The 19,272-nt window shown below is 41.6% G+C and overlaps 1 protein-coding gene across 1 annotated transcript in view; it reads left to right on the top strand.

Annotated features, from left to right (window-relative positions):
* The window catches only part of KCNQ2 (potassium voltage-gated channel subfamily Q member 2), a gene marked incomplete at its 5' end in the record, with an annotated part of 69,184 nt that overhangs the window by 36,136 nt on the left and 13,776 nt on the right, over positions 1–19,272 (top strand). The window contains 4 exons of the mRNA XM_029286788.1: positions 1,456–1,509; positions 10,076–10,299; positions 12,331–12,442; positions 13,287–13,418. Of these exons, the coding sequence (XP_029142621.1) occupies positions 1,456–1,509; positions 10,076–10,299; positions 12,331–12,442; positions 13,287–13,418 (522 nt within the window). The remainder of the gene's footprint in view (positions 1–1,455; positions 1,510–10,075; positions 10,300–12,330; positions 12,443–13,286; positions 13,419–19,272) is intronic.

Here is a 19,272-nt window from a genome sequence, read left to right as displayed (position 1 = left end):
GTTGAAGTCCACAGGTCTTAAAATTGTCATGGTTAGACACCCCTGCAATAGATGAAGCCATGCTGGCTAAGAATATTTGGAGTGAAATCCAATGAATCCAGAAGTATCAGATTGGGAAGGGGTAACTTAATAGAAAATTAAATTAGTGCTTCTCTGACTCCCTCTATATTAAAAACAATCCCTAACGTGAATGTATTTTAGCTATTAATTTGGCAATTACCACTTTTGGGGGTACATCATCCAACTTCCCTGGGATACCTATTTCCAGGGTCCTGGGGGTGCTTTAATCTAACTAATCTTTAGAGGCAAATAATATCTTTTTTTTTTAATTAAAGCATAAATCAGTTAACGAAGAATTGCAAACTAGGTTACTACTAACACTGCTAATAAATTTCCATATTATAATCCCAAATAACAACCTCTTATTAGGTCTCTCAAAATAAATTGTTAAGACATATGGTTTTGGGTTTTTTTTGGTAAAAACTGATTCTGCATGTTTTCCAATCTAATCTAATCTAATCTAATCTAATCTAATCTAATCTAATCTAATCCAATCCAATCCAATATTGTATAATATAATATAATATAATATAATATAATATAATATAATATAATATAATATAATATAATATAATATAATATAATATAATATAATATAATATAATATAATATAGCATAGCATAGCATAGCATAGCATAGCATAGCATAGCATAGCATAGCATAATATAATATAATATAATATAATACAATATACTAATACTATACTATACTATAATAAATATACTATACTATACTATACTATACTATACTATACTATACTATACTATACTATACTATACTATACTATACTATACTAAATATACTATACTATACTATACTATACTATACTATACTATAATATAACATAATATAACATAGTATAGTATAGTATAGTATAGTATAGTATAATTATTTTTTAAAAAAATAATTTAATTTAATTTAATTTAAATCTATTTTATTTTTGGACTGAAGTAATGAACAGAAGTTAAGATCAAGATTAGCTTTACTTGAGGTTTTGTTGAGTTTGGTTGAATATTTGAGAGGCTGTCATAGAGAAGAAGGGGTCATCCTATTCTCCAGAGCACCTGAAGGCAGAACAAAAAACAAAAACTGGATAGAAACTAGTCAAGGAGAGAAGCAACCTAGAACTAAGGAGGAATTTCTCGAACACTTGCCTCCAGAAGTTGTGGATGCCCCATCACTAAAGGTTTTTAAGAAGAGATCGGACAACCACTTGTCTGATATTATATACTCCTGCTCGAGCAGTGGGTTGGACTAGAAGACCTCCAAGGTCCCCTCCAACTCTTGTCGTTCTGTTATTCTGTTAAACATAGCCCCCCCCCCCTTGCTTCTACAACGTGTCTGGTTGGGTAGGAGCCATCTGGTCTAACTTTTTTACTCTCCCCTCATTTCCAGTCAAGCCACTTCGTGCAGAAAATCTTTTTGTGGATGCTGCTCAGGAACCTCTAGGTACCACAGCAAGCGCTTTGCACCGAACCGATCCAAAGCTGCACGCTCATTCTCTCTCTCTCTCTCTCTCTCTCTCTTCTCTCTGTGTCTTTTTCTTTTCTCGCTACCTTCTGTTCTGCCCATTCATCTGCTTAATAGAGGTGAGCTGTGCTAAGCGAAAGACGTTGGCAGCATCTCTCTGCGATTTGCTTCGGGGAGCGTAGCTTAGCAAAATGTTTTCCAGGCAGGAGACAAGCAAAACATTTAAGGGTTCAAGGACAACCAGTATTAAAAACTCCACACTCTAATCTCGGGCGTAATTCAGGTTGTCCTCGACCTGTGACCACAATTGAGCCCAAAATTTCTGTTGTTAAGTGAGGCATTCGTTAAGTGAGTGTTCCCCCTGTTTTATGAATCTTTCTTGCCACCGTTCTTAAGTGAATCACTGCACTTGTTAAGTTAGTCACACGGTCGTTAAGCGAATCTGGCTTCCCCCATTGACTTTGCATGCCAGAAGTCAATGGGGGAAGGGGGATCACATGACCCCGGGACACTGCATGATCGCAAAAGGGGATCACATGACCCCGGGACACTGCAACCGTCATAAATATGAGTCGGTTGCCAAGTGTCTGAATTTGGATCATGTGATCCTGGGGATGCTGCAGTTGTCATTAAGTGTGAAAAACGGTCATGTCACTTTTTTCAGTGCCGTGGTAACTTTCAATGGTCACTAAATGAACTGTTGTAAGTCGAGAACCACCTGTATTAAAGGGAAAGTTTGTTCTTTTATGCTTTTGTAGTTCCATTATAGCGAGTCCTCAATTTATAACCATTTGTTTAGTGACAACAGCAAAGGGACAACAGCACTGAAAAAAGTGACTTGTGACCAGTTCTCACACCTTGAACTGTTGCAGAACACGGAGGTCACATGACCAACATTTGGACACTTGGCAATGTCACCTATGACAGTCACAGCATCCTGGGGGGTCATGCGATCATCATTGGTGCTTTTTTCACCCAGCTTCCAACAAGCAAAATCAATGGGGGAAGCAGGATTTGCTTAACAACCGTGTGCTTCGCATAACAACTGCAGTGATTCTTTTTAAGAACCCTGGTGAAAGGTTCATAAAACCAGGCGCGACTCATTTAACAGCCGCCCTGCTTAGCAACTGAAATTGTGATCCCATTTGTAATGGTAAGTCGCGGACTACCATCTAGACCAGGGGTAGGCAACCTTGGCTCTTTTATGACTGGTGGACTTCAACTCCCAGAATTCCTGAGCCAGCCACACTGAGGGGAAAGGGAGAGGTTTCCATGCTGAGCCATGCCTGGGCTCAGGAATTCTGGGAGTTGAAGTCCACGAGTCATAAGAGAGCCAAGGTTGCCTACCGCTGATCTAGACAATTCTTGTTTTAGAACCTAATAAATGGAGGGATTTTTCCTCTTATGGATCTTCTAGCACAGAGGTCCCCAACCTTTTGGGCACCAGGGACCGGTTCCATGGAGAGAGGTTTTTCTGCAGGCTGGAGATTTCGTGGTTTCGTGTGCTGCCTGCATTTCGCGGATGGGGCTTTGCTTGTTTGTGTGGACCGGTTGTTGGTTACTGGTCCACGGACCGGGGATTGGGGACCCTGTTCTAGCACAGTGGTCCCCAACCTTTGTGGCTTGGTGGCCCATCTGGGGGGCAAGAGGGGAACCGGGCTGCACAAGTGGCGGGCTGACATGGGTGTGCGCACGTTTGTGTAGCTTCACTCATGCAAGAGAGGAGAAAAGTCTTTGGGGCGCGGTTCTGCGCTCCATCAGGCTTCTCTGCACCAAAAGCTTTTGCAAAGGGACTGAAGGCCTGAAGCGGCGCCAGATCTCTCCCCTGAAGGGCGGAGAAGATAAGTCTTTGTGGGCGGGGTTTTCGCACTCCTTCAGACTCACCGAGGCTGCCCGATGCTCCGAAAGTGGATCCGGTGTCCTGCGCAGGCAGCCTCAGTGAGCAGGGCCTTTTCATCCCACTCAGCCTCTGCTCTCACGGCTCTGCTTTTGGAGCTGCGGCAGCAGATGGCTTGGCGGCCTGGCTGAGGGAGGAGGACAGGGGAACTGGGCCATGCTAGCAGCAGGCCGGCACGCAGTGTGCGCACGCAGCTCCACTCACACAAGAAGAGAAGCCTTTGGGGCACCACTTGTGTTAGTGTAGCTGCGCGCGCGCTCCAGCCTATCGCTTGTGCGGCCCAGTTTCAAATAGGCCATGGGCCGGTAGTGGGCCGAAGCCCGGGGTTTGGGGACCCCTGTACTACTAAGCAGGAAGAGATACATTAGTCTGAATTTACTTTAAGTGCAGGTCTCCTTTAGTGGGAATTCAGCATGACTTCAGCTTTGGCAAACCAGGGTTTGGGCATTGTTGTCAGATCACGCAATGTTGGTTCTCTGGTTGACTCTGAGAGAGTTAAATCAGCTTGCTTCACCTGACATGATTGGTCAGGAAAAAGCGTGCTCTGTAACTTTAATGAGATCTAGAAACTATGGTGACAAAGCTCCTTCCTTTCTGTAAAAGTCAAACTCTTAGGAGGCACATCTTGTAGCACTTCAGCGGCTAATTCATCCCTCTGCGTGACGGGTTTTTGTTTTTTTCAGTTGAGTGTGGACCTGTTGGTGCAAAGGCCCTGTGAGATTCACAAATGTTTGATTGGTTGATGAATGTAAGAAAAACCAAATGTATAGGTATAGTATAGGGGGTACCTTGCTCAATAGTAGCAACTGTGAGAGGGATCTCGGAGTCCTAGTGGACAATCACTTAAATATGAGTCAGCCGTGTGCTGCAGCTACCAAAAAAGGCAACACACTGCTAGGCTACATTAACAGAGGGATAGAATCAAGATCACGTGAAGTGTTAATACCACTTTACAAGGCCTTGGTAAGGCCACACTTGGAATACTGCATCCAGTTTTGGTCACCACGATGTAAAAAAGATGTTGAGACTTTAGAAAGAGTGCAGAGAAGAGCAACAAAGATGATTAGGGGACTGGAGACTAAAACATATAAGGAACGGTTGCTGGAATTGGGTATGTCTAGTTTAACGAAGAAAAGGACGAGGGGGGACATGATAGCAGTCTTCCAATATCTCAGGGGCTGCCCCAAAGAAGAGGGAGTCAAGCTATTACCCAAAGCACCTGAAGGCAGGACAAGAAGCAACGGATGGAAACTGATCAAGGAGAGAAGCAACTTAGAACTAAGGAGAAACTTCCTGACAGTTAGAACAATTAACCAGTGGAACAACCTGCCTCCAGAAGCAGTGAATGCTCCAACACTGGAAGTCTTTAAGAAGAGACTGGACAGCCATTTGTCTGAAATGGTGTAGGGTTCCTGCCTGAGCAGGGGGTTGGACTCGATGATCTCCAAGGTCCCTTCCAACTAATAATAATAATAATAATAATAATAATAATAATAATAATAATAATAATAATAATAATAATAATAATAATAATAATAATAATAATAATAATACTGAAAAAGACAGAAGCTCTCTGTCTCTAAAATATACCTACCTACCTTTTTTATTTTCATTTTTTTATGTTATAGCAAGAAGGACCTACGTTACAAAGGTGCTTTTTTTTTTAAAGGGCAACTGTTCTTTGTTTTCCCTTGAAGACATTTTGCTTCTCATCCAAGACTTCTTCAGTTCTGACTGAAGGGTGGAGGATGGAAGGATTTATATTCCTTGCAGTCATCTGGGTTGTTAGCACTCTTTCTGAGAATCATTGAGGCCGCTTGGAGGTTTAGGCTAACGACCAGGTGACAGCAAGGAATATAAATGCTTCCATCCTCCACCCTTCAGTCAGAACTGAAGAAGCTCTTTGGATGAGAAGCGAAACGTCTTCAAGGAAAAAAAAAGTCCAGTTTCCTTTTGGAAAAAAGCACCTTTGGCACAACCATGATCTGGATGACTGAGAATCTCCTTAGACCAGGGCTAGGCAACCTTGGCTCTTTTATGACTCGTGGACTTCAACTCCCAGAATTCCTGAACCAGCCATGCTGAGGGAAAAGGGAGAGGTTTCCATGCTGAGCCATGCTGGCTCAGGAATTCTGGGAGTTGAAGTCTACGAGTCATAAAAGAGCCATGGTTGCCTACCCCTGCCTTAGACAGTTACAAAGGCAAAATGGTGATCAGGCTATTCTGAATAATAGAAAGGAAGCCAGCATAATCAAAGCTTAAATTTATTCTTGGCATAGCTGGGAGAAGGTGTCCTAGAATCTTTGAATTTGGGTTGGGCCAGTCTAAAGAAAAGAAGAAATAAGGGAGACATGATAGCCTTATTCCAGTATCTGAGGGGCTGCCACAAGGCAGAGAGGGGTCAGGTTGGTCACCGGAGCACCAGAGGGAAGGACGAGAAACAATGGTTGGAAACTGATCAAAGAGAGAAACAACCTGGAATTAAGGAGAAACTTCCTGACAGTGAGGACAATCAACCAGTGGAAGAGCTTTGCCTCCAGAAATCATGGGCGCTCCATCACTGGAGGTTTTTAAGAAGAGACTGGACAATCACCTGTCTGAGATGGTATAGGTCCTCCTGCTTGAGCAGGGGGCTAGACTAGAAGACCTCCCAGGTCCCTTCCACCTCTGTTCTATGTTATTTATGTGTCCGTGTATGCTTGTCAGATTTGTGAATCTCCTTCAGCCATCTGCCAGGAATGTGCCAATTCCTCTGTTAAAATCTTGGAATTACATTCATTTTGCATTAGAGGCGGGAGGAGAGATGTTTTCCGTTTACGCAAATGGCAACAGAATGTAATAAAATCGTGTTTGGCTAGTCAAACCACCCCAAAGCTGCACTTCAGCAACAGGAACAAAAGAGAAATTCAGAACTGTTGAAAGCTGCAATTAATTACGCTGGCTCGTCAGCCAATTTATTAAATTCGAGCAAAAATAATGTCTTTTCAAACCTCTAACATACTGCAGATCCAGTAGCACCTGCTTCTGTTTGATAATATTTGCTCCCCTCTGGCTTTGTCTCTCTTGGCAGTTTAACCCTGCAACATTCTCAAGGGCTACAGGTAGTCCTCAACTTACGACTACAATTCAGCCCAAAATTTCCATTGCTAAGTAGGTTAATAGCACGGTTGTTTTCCCGATTGACTTTGCATGTCAGAAGGTTCTATTCTATTCTATTCTATTCTATTCTATTCTATTCTGTTCTGTTCTGTTCTGTTCTGTTCCGTTCCGTTCCGTTCCGTTCCGTTCCGTTCCGTTCCGTTCCATTCCATTCTATTCTATTCTATTCTATTCTATTCTATTCTATTCCATTTTATTCCATTCCATTCCATTCCATTCCATTCCATTCCATTCTATTCTATTCTATTCTATTCTATTCTATTCTATTCTATTCTTCCATTCTATATTCCATTCCATTCTGTTCTGTTCTATTTTATACACCTTCAAGTTGCCAAGGTTGACAAACACTGACTTAAGTTGTCACATCTCCCCTGTAAATACTTTTATCCACACTAATACACAAATCTAATACACATAAATGTTTATTGGCCCCATGAGAGATGTTATTCAAAGCATCTATGCAAAAAAAGCTTTGTATAAATTAAAACTTCTTTTCATAAATGGTGCTGAGGTCCAGAAAGACCCCATTTATTTTGTCTTCTTCTTCATTCACTTGTGCTTCCCAATTTCACTGTCTTTCCAAAGTCTACCTGCATGTTGGAGCTAGTTAGCTCAGGTGGTAGATATCTGTCTGAAGGATGCTTAATGTGACATTAGATACAGCTAGTCCTTGACTTACAACTATTTGTTTAGTGATCCTTCAAAGTTATAATGGCACTAAAAAAAGTGGCTTATGACCTTTTTCACACTGATGACCGTTGCAGCATCCCCTTCGTCACATGATCAAAATTCAGACACTTGGCAACTGGTTCATATTTATGACGGTCGCAGTGTCCCGGTGTCATGTAATCCCCTTTTGTGACCTTCTGACAAGCAAAGTCAATGGGAATCCAGATTCACTTAACAACCGGGTTGCTAGCTTAACAACTGCGGTGATTCACTTAACAACTGTTGCAAGAAAGGTCGTAAAATAAGGCAAAACTCACTTAACGGTCTCATTTAGCAGCAGAAATTTTTGGCTCAATCGTGAGCCGTAAGGCGAAGACTACCTGTATAGCTTAACTTTTCTCCCATCTCGAGTCTTCTGGATGTTTGTGCAACTTCCAGATTTCCCAGTCAAAGGGGAAATTTTAAGAATCCAACTTGAATTCTGAAAAGCAGGGATTTTAGCATCCTTGGATCCCTGACAGTGTGTTCAAATTAACAACGCCAGGAAGTAAAGCTAGGATTTCTGCATGCAAGACTTGTGCCTTGAGAAATGGTCTTTCCCTTATTTGAGGGTTTCCTACCCTTGGGAATTTCCAGGAGGGTGGGACTCGAACTCCCAGAATTCCACAGTCAGCATGGCTATGGATGAGAATTCTGGGAGATGAAGTCCGCCCTCCTGGAAATCCCCAGGATTTTAACTGTAATATCAGTAACTGAGGTCACATGTTACTAGCATGATGTCTTGTTTCAGAGCCCACCTGCATCAGAGGTAAGAAAGAAAAGAGAGGACTTTAGCAAGCAAGGATGTTCATTGCACGCTAGTCCAATTTAGTGACCTATAGTTTGGCAGTCATTTTTTCCTTGATTGATTATCCAAAGCCAGTTACGGAAACCCCAGGAAGACGGCAGAGTTCAAACCAGCTTTGTGAGCAATCATAGGTTTCTAATCAAGCTGCCATCAAGATTTGGGCTTGCTGGGCATTATGGGGGATGTAGGAGAGTGGAGGGTTTGGGAAAAGCTGTCCTAAACAATGCAGATCTCTCTATATCAGTGATGGTGAACCTTTTAGAGACCGAGTGCCCAAACTGCAACCCAAAATCCACTTATGTATCGTCGGTTGCCGGGTGGGCGTGGCCCATTGGGTGGGCGTGGCCGCGGTGGTAACGGCAGACTGGGTGGGACTAAAAAGTTCAATCAATCAATTTCAACTTTGTAAGATCTTTTTTTTCCCCGAGAAGTTGAAATTGATTGATTGATTGAACCTTTTTTTTAATTTTTTTTGCACACAGCAGCAGAGGCCCAAAGCGAAAAGGTTTTATAAAACCCAGCTGAAGGCCTAGGATTGGGGCAACGGCACGCGTGCCCACAGAGAGGGCTCTGAGTGCGTGCCAAAGGCTCGCCACCACGGCTCTATATTATAGATTTTTCTATACTCCTTTTTCTATAACTAGGAAGTGAAGTCAATATTGTGTAGCAGGAAAGCAAAACAGCGTTTAGAACTGGTGAAAAGTAGGATTGGCTAGTGTTTGTAAGGATCAAGATGATTTTGCAAAGGTCTTCAGTCACATCAGGCATGTTTGAATCAAGTAAGAGGAAAACCTGCAATGGGAATGTATCTCTGAATGCCCAATGAATGTCTCCATCCGTGGAGAAATGGATATGGTGTGATAAGGAAGCAAGTAAGAAACGGAAATCGCCTTATGTTTCTCCATTGTGTACAATTGCATTAATCACCAGGAGCCATTATATGGCCAGTTACATCTCATTTGGACCTCTCAGCTTGGTTGTTTCCTTGCAGACGTTTCATTACCCAACTAAGCAACAGCATCAGTGCTAGAAGGGAGTGGGGAGTGGAGGAGAAGGAAAAGAGGAGGAGGAGGAGGAGGAGGAGGAGACTAACAACAACAACAACAATAGTAATCATCATCATCATCATCAACTGAGGTCCTTGGTGCTTTTTGAGCTTGGTTGTTTCCTTGCAGATGTTTCATTATCCAACTAGTTAACATCATCAGTGCTACCCTAGTTGGTTAATGAAAAACAACCAACCTCAGAGACCACCACGGACCACACAGTCCCCCACCCCTCCTCCTCCCTGCAAACCCTCCTCCCTCCATTTGTCCCGGTGTCTAGTTGTCTAGTTGTTGTGCAATGCCCTATAGGGCCACCCTGAGGGAAGGCGTTGAAACAGTTTATGTCCAGGATGTGAGGTGTCTGCAGATGTCTTCTCAGTCCTTCTCAGCTTGCTCACAGGAGCCAGGTTCTTTAAAGTGGAAGACGGGCAGAAATGGCTCTTGACAGGCATATCTCGGAGAGTTAAAACCAGAAATCAAAGGCCAGGTTTCGACAGTTGGGCCATTCCCCTTGCACGGAGCTGCTCGAGACCCAGTGCTTCGTATCTCAATCTTCATGACCGTCGTTCCATCTGCACTCTACAGTATTCCATCTGACCAGATCACCTCCTGTTTTCCCATTCATTCATCCCCTTGGTTCTTTCTCTTCTTTCTTTCCTTCCTTCCTTCCTCAATGGGTGTCCCTTCCATCTCCATTCATTGACCATGGAAACCTTTCCCGAGATGCCTTTTCAAGTCAGCAATGACCCAAAGCCACATCTCGCCACGGCCCCTGCTTCTACTGCTGCTGCTTTGAAAGACTGTTGATTTTTTTTTGAATGGCTAAAAGAGAACGTCCCCCCCGTGGTGGTTTTGGAAGTGACTCCCCGCCCCGCTTGTCTCCCCCCTTTTTTCTTTTGTCTCGTTTTGATTTGTCTCCGTGTCCAGTCAGAAGGTCAGCTTGAAAGATCGTGTCTTCTCCAGCCCCCGAGGGGCAACCACGAAAAGTAAAAGTTCTCCTCAGGGGCCAGGTGTCCGAAGATCCCCCAGTGCAGAACAAAACGTGGAAGATAGCCCAAGTAAAGTCCCCAAGAGCTGGAGTTTTGGAGACCAGACTCGGGCCCGGCAAGCTTTTCGCATCAAAGGAGCCGCGTCTCGTCAGAATTCGGAAGGTGAGGCGGATGATGGTCCATGCAAGGCTTGGTCTGTGTGTGTCTGGAGATATTTTCTTGGGAGAAAGGAGAAAGCAGCAAATTACAGGTAGTCCTCAACTTACAACAATAACCGAGCCCAAAATTTCCATTGCTAAGCAGTGAGTTTTGCCCCAGTTTACGACTTTTGTTGCCACAAATTATCTTAATCAGCACTTATGGTGCTCTGGTGACCCAGTGGTTAGAATGTAGTATTGCAGGCTAACTCTGCCTACAGCCTGGAGTTCAATTCCAACCAGCTCAAGGTTGACTCAGCCTTCCATCTTTCCGAGCTCAATAAAACTGGATGCAGTATTCCAAGTGTGGCCTTACCAATGTCTTGGTAAGGCCACACTTGGAATACTGCATCCAGTTTTGGTCACTGCGATGCAAAAAAGATGCTGAGACTCTAGAAAGAGTACAGAGAAGAGCAACAAAGATGATTAGGGGACTGGAGGCTAAAGCATATAAGGAACGGCTGCTGGAATTGGGTCTGTCTAGTTTAATGAAGAGAAGGACGAGGGGGGACATGATAGCAGTGTTCCAGTATCTCAGGGGCTGCCACAAAGAAGAGGGAGTCAGGCTATTCTCCAAGGCGCCTGAAGGCAGGACAAGAAGCAACGGGTGGAAACTAATCAAGGAGAGAAGCAACCTAGAACTAAGGAGAAACTTCCTGACAGTTAGAACAATTAACCAGTGGAACAACCTGCCTCCAGAAGTAGTGAATGCTCCAACACTGCAAGTTTTCAAGAAGAGACTGGACAGCCATTTGTCTGAAATGGTATAGGGTTTCCTGCCTAAGCAGGAGGTTGGACTAGATGACCTTCAAGGTCCCTTCCAACATCATCATCATCATCATCATCATCATCATCATCATCATCATCATCATCATCATCATCATTATTATTATTATTATTATTATTATTATTATTATTATTATGTGAGGACCCAGATTGTTGGGGGCAAGAGGCTGATATTGTGAACTGCCCAGAGAGTGCTGTAAAGCACTATGGGGTAATAATAATAATAATAATAATAATAATAATAATAATAATAATAATAATAATAATAATAATAATAATAATGATAAAGTTGGAAGGGACCTTGGAGGTCATCTAGTCCAACCTCCTGCTCAGGCAGGAAACCCTATACCATTTCGGACAAATGGCTGTCCAGTTAAGTGCTATTGCTATTATGATGGTTGCAGAGTCCCGGGGTCACGTGATCCCCTTTTGTGAATTTCTGAGGAGCAAAGTCAAAGGGGAAGCCAGATTCACTTAACAACCATGTTACTAACTTAATAACTGCAGTGATTCTCTTAACAACCGTGTCAGGAAAGGTCACAAAATGGGGCAAAATTCACTTAACAAATGTCTTAATTCAGCAACAGAAATTTTGGGCTCAATTATGGTTGTAAAATGAGGACTACCTACAGCAACTGCAAAATATAGTTTCAAATCAGGTAAGCCCAAATCCTCCACTTTCTGTTGCATCTTCTAACTCCTTATCTTTAACTCGTGTTTCTTTCTCCCCTGTCACGCAAACCTAGATATATCTTTTTTTCCACTGTTTAACTGGGGCATAAGTTATCAAATCAGGTAATGTCTGAAACGCAAACTAGGCAAGACATTCTTTTTCCATTCCTGATTTTGCAGGGAAATGTGAGGTGTGCTTTCGTTCACTTAGGATAATGCAACTCTCTTTAGTCCTTTTCTTTTAATATAGCATTTTTTGCAGTTATAAATTGCACCTTTTAATTTCCTTTTAATCCTGGAAACCATCCAGAGGCCTTTGGAAAGCCACAAAGTGGATCGTTAAATGCAGCGAGTAAAAACTAAGTGCTTCTCCAGATGAACTTTTCAGCAGAAAGGGAATAAATATGTTTTTCCCAACATCCTCTTCTTCATTGCCTGCTTGTCAGGCTAATTTGTGTTTCTGTTCTTTCTGCTCCAGCCTGAGGCTGTCCCTGTTGAACTTCTGTCTTCTCACCCCTTTCTTCCCTCCTGTAACTAGAAGCAAGTCTCCCTGGAGAAGACATGGCTGATCCTGACAACAAGAGTTGCAACTGTGAATATTTGACAGAAGACCTTACACCGGGTCTTAAAGCCAGCATCCGGGCAGTGTGGTAAGCCGTGTGCCCATATTACATAAAACTGTGACCACAGGAAGTGGAGCTCAAAAGTCCACTGCTATTAATGAATAAGGGACTGTGTCAACCTCAAATGAAGGAAAGAAATATGAGGGAGAGACTGTATGATTTGGTGTACAGCCACTCCTCGACTTACGACCACAATTAGGCCCAAAATTTCTGTTGCTAAACGCGACAGTTGTTAAATGAGTTTTAACCCATTTTACAACCTTGCTTGCGACAGTGGTTAGGAGAATCACTGCAGTTGTTAATTTTGGAACACGATTGTAAAATGAATCTGCATTCCTCATTGATTTTGCTTGTCAGAAGGTCACAAAAGATGATCACATGACCCTGGGGCACCGCAACCATCATAAATGCATGCCAGTTGTCAAGCATCCAAATTTTGATCACGTGACCATGGAGATGCTGCAAGAGTCGTGTAAAAAAATGTGATAAGTCACTTTTCAGTGCTGTTGTACCTTTGAATGGTCACTAAACAAATGGTTGTAAATCAAGTACTCTTGGATGTACTTCTTACCTAGACTACCTTGCAAGGTTGACATTTAATAGCTTGATCAGGTGTTGAAAGCTTTGTTGTTTAGAACAATGTTTTTCTCAACCTGGGCCACCTGAAGACTTTGGACTTCAACTCCCAGAAATCCCTAGCCAGCATAGGAATTCTGGGAGTTGAAGTCCACACATTTTCAAGTTGAGAAACACTGGTTTAGAGGTAATAGATTTCCAGTTTCCCATTGTGACACCATCCAAATACAAATGGACAGTTAGAAAGAATAAACCACTTTAGGTTTCTGCTTGTCACTCTGTTTTTCTGCTTTAGCATCATGCGGTTCCTGGTTTCCAAGCGAAAATTCAAGGAGAGCCTGCGACCATACGACGTGATGGACGTCATTGAACAGTATTCAGCAGGACATCTGGATATGCTTTCCCGGATTAAAAATCTTCAGTCCAGGCAAGTCTTCCCTTTTTCATCTCTGGTGGCTTCTGGTATCTCTTATTACTCGTACTTGACCTAGGTAGGTTTTGGTATTCTGGAGCATGATGTTGAGACGTTCACTATGTCAGGAAGAGTGAAAGTGGTTGTTTGAATGTGGACAGACCATCTCCTCTGGTTTGCATTGGGCTCTCCTTGAAAGTAGTATATCTTTTGGGGTATATGCAGGAAGTGAGAACTAAACTTTAGCAGAAATGGAAATTATATTTGGCATATTGTTTAAATTTTTGTAAAACAAGAAAAAGCGAGAACATCAGCTGGGCAAATTGCTCTCCTGACTGGACGCTATACTCGGAAGTAAAGGTAGTCCTCAACTTACAACTATTCATTTAGGAACTGAAGTTATAAGGCCACTAAAAAAAGTGAGTTATGTCCGTTTTTCACATTTATGACCATTGCAGAATCCCCATGATTATATGATCAGAAGTCAGACACTTGGCAACTGGCAAGTATTTATGACAGTTGCAGTGTCCCGGGGTCCCGTGATCACCTTTTACGATCTTCTGACAAGCAAAGTCAATGGGGGAGCCAGATTCACTTAGCAACCGTGTTACTCATTTAACAACTGCAGTGACTCTTTAATAAGTGTGGCAAGAAAGGTCATAAAATGGGGCAAAACTCAACTGTCTCACTTAGCAACAGAAATTTTGAGCTCAATTCTGGTCGTAAGTCGAGGACTACCTGTAGTACTTTCTGATTCTGGGGGATTTTAAAATTTTCACCTTTGTAGGGACATTTGTAGAGGTCAAGATGAAGACTGTGGTTGGGTGTTCAAAAGCCTCACCTTCTTATTTTACATATTTTGTAGCAGCGGTGCACATAAAAACACTCCCGGGAGCCACTTACTCCTGAGATGAACAACTACGTGAATTTGATAAGTAAATTAAAATTTAAAAATTAACAATGGGTGGAGCTTTGATCACAGTCACAGCCACCATTTTGACTTTTTTGGATGCTCCCACACCCTGAAGATCCCCACTATCCCATTATCTGTTGTGTTCAACACCCAAAATTTGTATTCTGTATAACAGAATAACAGAGTTGGAAGGGACCTTGGAGGTCTTCTAGTCCAACCCCCTGCTTAAGCTAAGATCTTGTGCAGAACCCTCAAACTCTTAAGCCGCTGTTGGAAGACCCAAAGCTACCCATAGGGGTCAGAAGGGAATTTTTCTTTTTTTGATATATCCGTTCAATTGTGTACGATTCTTGGAGATTGTCCCTGCAGTTTGCCATAGCCTTCTTTCTAGGGCTGAGAGAATGTTCAACTTTTTAACCTACTTTTAATTTCAGCTGCTGATTCTACAACAAAGTATAGCATTTCTGTGTTCTCCTTGTCCCCCTTTTACTATTTTTGCAAGCAGGTCTTGCCATTCCTGTGTCTTGTTCTACCCCATATATATGTGTGTATTGGCTTTCTTCGATCTTGTCTTTTTCCCAAACAGGTTGTGATATCCCTTCCACTGATTGCAGCAATATGGATTTTTTTTCATTTTTAGAGCCGTGAATGGCCTCGAATACTTAATCAGTAAGAGGAGCGCAAAGCTGTGGATTTTGTTGTGGCTGCAATGGGATATTTTCATACATTTTCCAACTTGTCTGTTCATACTTAGCCTGCTCATTGCCAAACAACGAATCCTTTAACAAGGGGTTCCTTTGGATCCTTCCCAAAGAAGGATTATTCCATTGTTGCTGAAAAGTCCACCGCTTTTAACAACCATCCCAAATGATCAGATTGTTTGGGTACTCATTTATTATTATTATTATTATTATTATTATTATTATTATTATTATTATTATTATTATTATTATTATTATTATTATTATTATTATNTAATAATAATAATAATAATAATAATAATAATAATAATAATAATAATAATAATAATAATAATAATAATAATAATAATAATAATAATAATAATGATAAAGTTGGAAGGGACCTTGGAGGTCATCTAGTCCAACCTCCTGCTCAGGCAGGAAACCCTATACCATTTCGGACAAATGGCTGTCCAGTTAAGTGCTATTGCTATTATGATGGTTGCAGAGTCCTGGGGTCACGTGATCCCCTTTTGTGAATTTCTGAGGAGCAAAGTCAAAGGGGAAGCCAGATTCACTTAACAACCATGTTACTAACTTAATAACTGCAGTGATTCTCTTAACAACCGTGTCAGGAAAGGTCACAAAATGGGGCAAAATTCACTTAACAAATGTCTTAATTCAGCAACAGAAATTTTGGGCTCAATTATGGTTGTAAAATGAGGACTACCTACAGCAACTGCAAAATATAGTTTCAAATCAGGTAAGCCCAAATCCTCCACTTTCTGTTGCATCTTCTAACTCCTTATCTTTAACTCGTGTTTCTTTCTCCCCTGTCACGCAAACCCAGATATATCTTTTTTTCCACTGTTTAACTGGGGCATAAGTTATCAAATCAGGTAATGTCTGAAACGCAAACTAGGCAAGACATTCTTTTTCCATTCCTGATTTTGCAGGGAAATGTGAGGTGTGCTTTCGTTCACTTAGGATAATGCAACTCTCTTTAGTCCTTTTCTTTTAATATAGCATTTTTTGCAGTTATAAATTGCACCTTTTAATTTCCTTTTAATCCTGGAAACCATCCAGAGGCCTTTGGAAAGCCACAAAGTGGATCGTTAAATGCAGCGAGTAAAAACTAAGTGCTTCTCCAGATGAACTTTTCAGCAGAAAGGGCATAAATATGTTTTTCCCAACATCCTCTTCTTCATTGCCTGCTTTTCAGGCTAATTTGTGTTTCTGTTCTTTCTGCTCCAGCCTGAGGCTGTCCCTGTTGAACTTCTGTCTTCTCACCCCTTTCTTCCCTCCTGTAACTAGAAGCAAGTCTCCCTGGAGAAGACATGGCTGATCCTGACAACAAGAGCTGCAACTGTGAATATTTGACAGAAGACCTTACACCGGGTCTTAAAGCCAGCATCCGGGCAGTGTGGTAAGCCGTGTGTCCATATTACATAAAACTGTGACCACAGGAAATGGAGCTCAAAAGTCCACTGCTATTAATGAATAAGGGACTGTGTCAACCTCAAATGAAGGAAAGAAATATGAGGGAGAGACTGTGTGATTTGGTGTACAGGCACTCCTCGACTTACAACCACAATTAGGCCCAAAATTTCTGTTGCTAAACGCGACAGTTGTTAAATGAGTTTTAACCCATTTTACAACCTTGCTTGCGACAGTAGTTAGGAGAATCACTGCAGTTGTTAATTTTGGAACACGATTGTAAAATGAATCTGCATTCCTCATTGATTTTGCTTGTCAGAAGGTCACAAAAGATGATCACATGACCCTGGGGCACCGCAACCATCATAAATGCATGCCAGTTGCCAAGCATCCAAATTTTGATCACGTGACCATGGAGATGCTGCAAGAGTCATGTGAAAAATGTGATAAGTCACTTTTCAGTGCTGTTGTACCCTTGAATAGTCACTAAACAAATGGTTGTAAATCAAGTACTCTTGGATGTACCTCTTACCTAGACTACCTTGCAAGGTTGACATTTAATAGCTTGATCAGGTATTGAAAGCTTTATTGTTTAGAACAATGTTTTTCTCAACCTGGGCTACCTGAAGACTTGTGGACTTCAACTCCCAGAAATCCCTAGCCAGCATAGGAATTCTGGGAGTTGAAGTCCACACATTTTCAAGTTGAGAAACACTGGTTTAGAGGCAATAGATTTCCAGTTTCCCATTGTGACACCATCCAAATACGAATGGACAGTTAGAAAGAATAAATCACTTTAGGTTTCTGCTTGTCACTCTGTTTTTCTGCTTTAGCATCATGCGGTTCCTGGTTTCCAAGCGAAAATTCAAGGAGAGCCTGCGACCATATGACGTGATGGATGTCATTGAACAGTATTCAGCAGGACATCTGGACATGCTTTCCCGGATTAAAAATCTTCAGTCCAGGCAAGTCTTCCCTTTTTCATCTCTGGTGGCTTCTGGTATCTCTTATTACTCGTACTTGACCTAGGTAGGTTTTGGTATTCTGGAGCACGATGTTGAGACATTCACTATGTCAGGAAGAGTGAAAGTGGTTGTTTGAATGTGGACAGACCATCTCTTCTGGTTTGCATTGGGCTCTTCTTGAAAGTAGTATATCTTTTAGGGTATATGCAGGAAGTGAGAACTAAACTTTAGCAGAAATGGAAATTATATTTGGTATATTGTTTAAATTTTTGTAAAACAAGAAAAAGCAAGAACATCAGCTGGGCAAATTGCTCTCCTGACTGGACGCTATACTCGGAAGTAAAGGTAGTCCTCAACTTACAACTATTCATTTAGGAACTGAAGTTATAAGGCCACTAAAAAAAGTGAGTTATGTCTGTTTTTCACATTTACGACCATTGCAGAATCCCCATGATTATATGATCAGAAGTCAGACACTTGTCAACTGGCAAGTATTTATGACAGTTGCAGTGTCCTGGGGTCCCATGATCACCTTTTGCGACCTTCTGACAAGCAAAGTCAATGGGGGAGCCAGATTCACTTAACAACCGTGTTACTCACTTAACAACTGCAGTGACTCTTTAATAAGTGTGGCAAGAAAGGTCATAAAATGGGGCAAAACTCAACTGTCTCACTTAGCAATAGAAATGTTGAGCTCAATTCTGGTTGTAAGTCGAGGACTACCTGTAGTCTACCTGGGGGATTTTAAAATTTTCACCTTTGTAGGGACATTTGTAGAAGTCAAGACGAAGACTGTGGTTGGGTGTTCACCTTCTTATTTTACATATTTTGTAGCAGCGGTGCACATAAAAATACTCCCGGGAGCCACTTACTCCTGAGGTGAACAACTACGTGAATTCAATAAGTAAATTAAAATTTAAAAATTAACAATGAGTGGAGCTTTGATCACAGTCACAGCCACCATTTTGACTTTTTTGGATGCTCCCACACCCTGAAGATCCCCACTGTCCCATTATCTGTTGTGTTCAACATCCAAAATTTGTATTCTGTATAACAGAATAACAGAGTTGGAAGGGACCTTGGAGGTTTTCTAGTCCAACCCCCTGCTTAAGCTAAGATCTTGCGCAGAACCCTCAAACTCTTAAGCCTCTGTTGGAGGATCTGAAGCTACCCATAGAGGTCAGAAGGGAATTTTTCTTTTTTATATATATATCCGTTCAATTGTGTACGATTCTTGGAAATTGTCCCTGCGGATTACTTGGCAAGTGGTTTACCATAGCCTCCTTCCTAGGGCTGAGAGAACGTTCAACTTTTTAACCTACTTTTAATTTCAGCTGCTGATTCTACAACAAAGTATAGCATTTCTGTGTTCTCCTTGTCCCCCTTTTACTATTTTTGCAAGCAGGTCTTGCCATTCCTGTGTCTTGTTCTACCCCATATATATGTGTGTATTGGCTTTCTTCGATCTTGTCTTTTTCCCAAACAGGTTGTGATATCCCTTCCACTGATTGCAGCAATATGGATTTTTTTTCATTTTTAGAGCCGTGAATGGCCTCGAATACTTAATCAGTAAGAGGAGCGCAAAGCTGTGGATTTTGTTGTGGCTGCAATGGGATATTTTCATACATTTTCCAACTTGTCTGTTCATACTTAGCCTGCTCATTGCCAAACAACAAATCCTTTAACAAGGGGTTCCTTTGGATCCTTCCCAAAGAAGGATTATTCCATTGTTGCTGAAAAGTCCACCGCTTTTAACAACCATCCCAAATGATCAGATTGTTTGGGTACTCATTTATTATTATTATTATTATTATTATTATTATTATTATTATTATTATTATTATTATTATTATTATTATTATTATTATTATTAT

Source organism: Protobothrops mucrosquamatus, unplaced genomic scaffold, assembly GCF_001527695.2.
Source record: "Protobothrops mucrosquamatus isolate PMUCROS unplaced genomic scaffold, P.Mucros_1.0 scaffold5040, whole genome shotgun sequence".
Taxonomy (NCBI): Eukaryota; Metazoa; Chordata; class Lepidosauria; order Squamata; family Viperidae; genus Protobothrops; species Protobothrops mucrosquamatus.
Note: the sequence above shows the minus strand (reverse complement) of the source record. Positions and strands in the feature narration are given on the sequence as shown.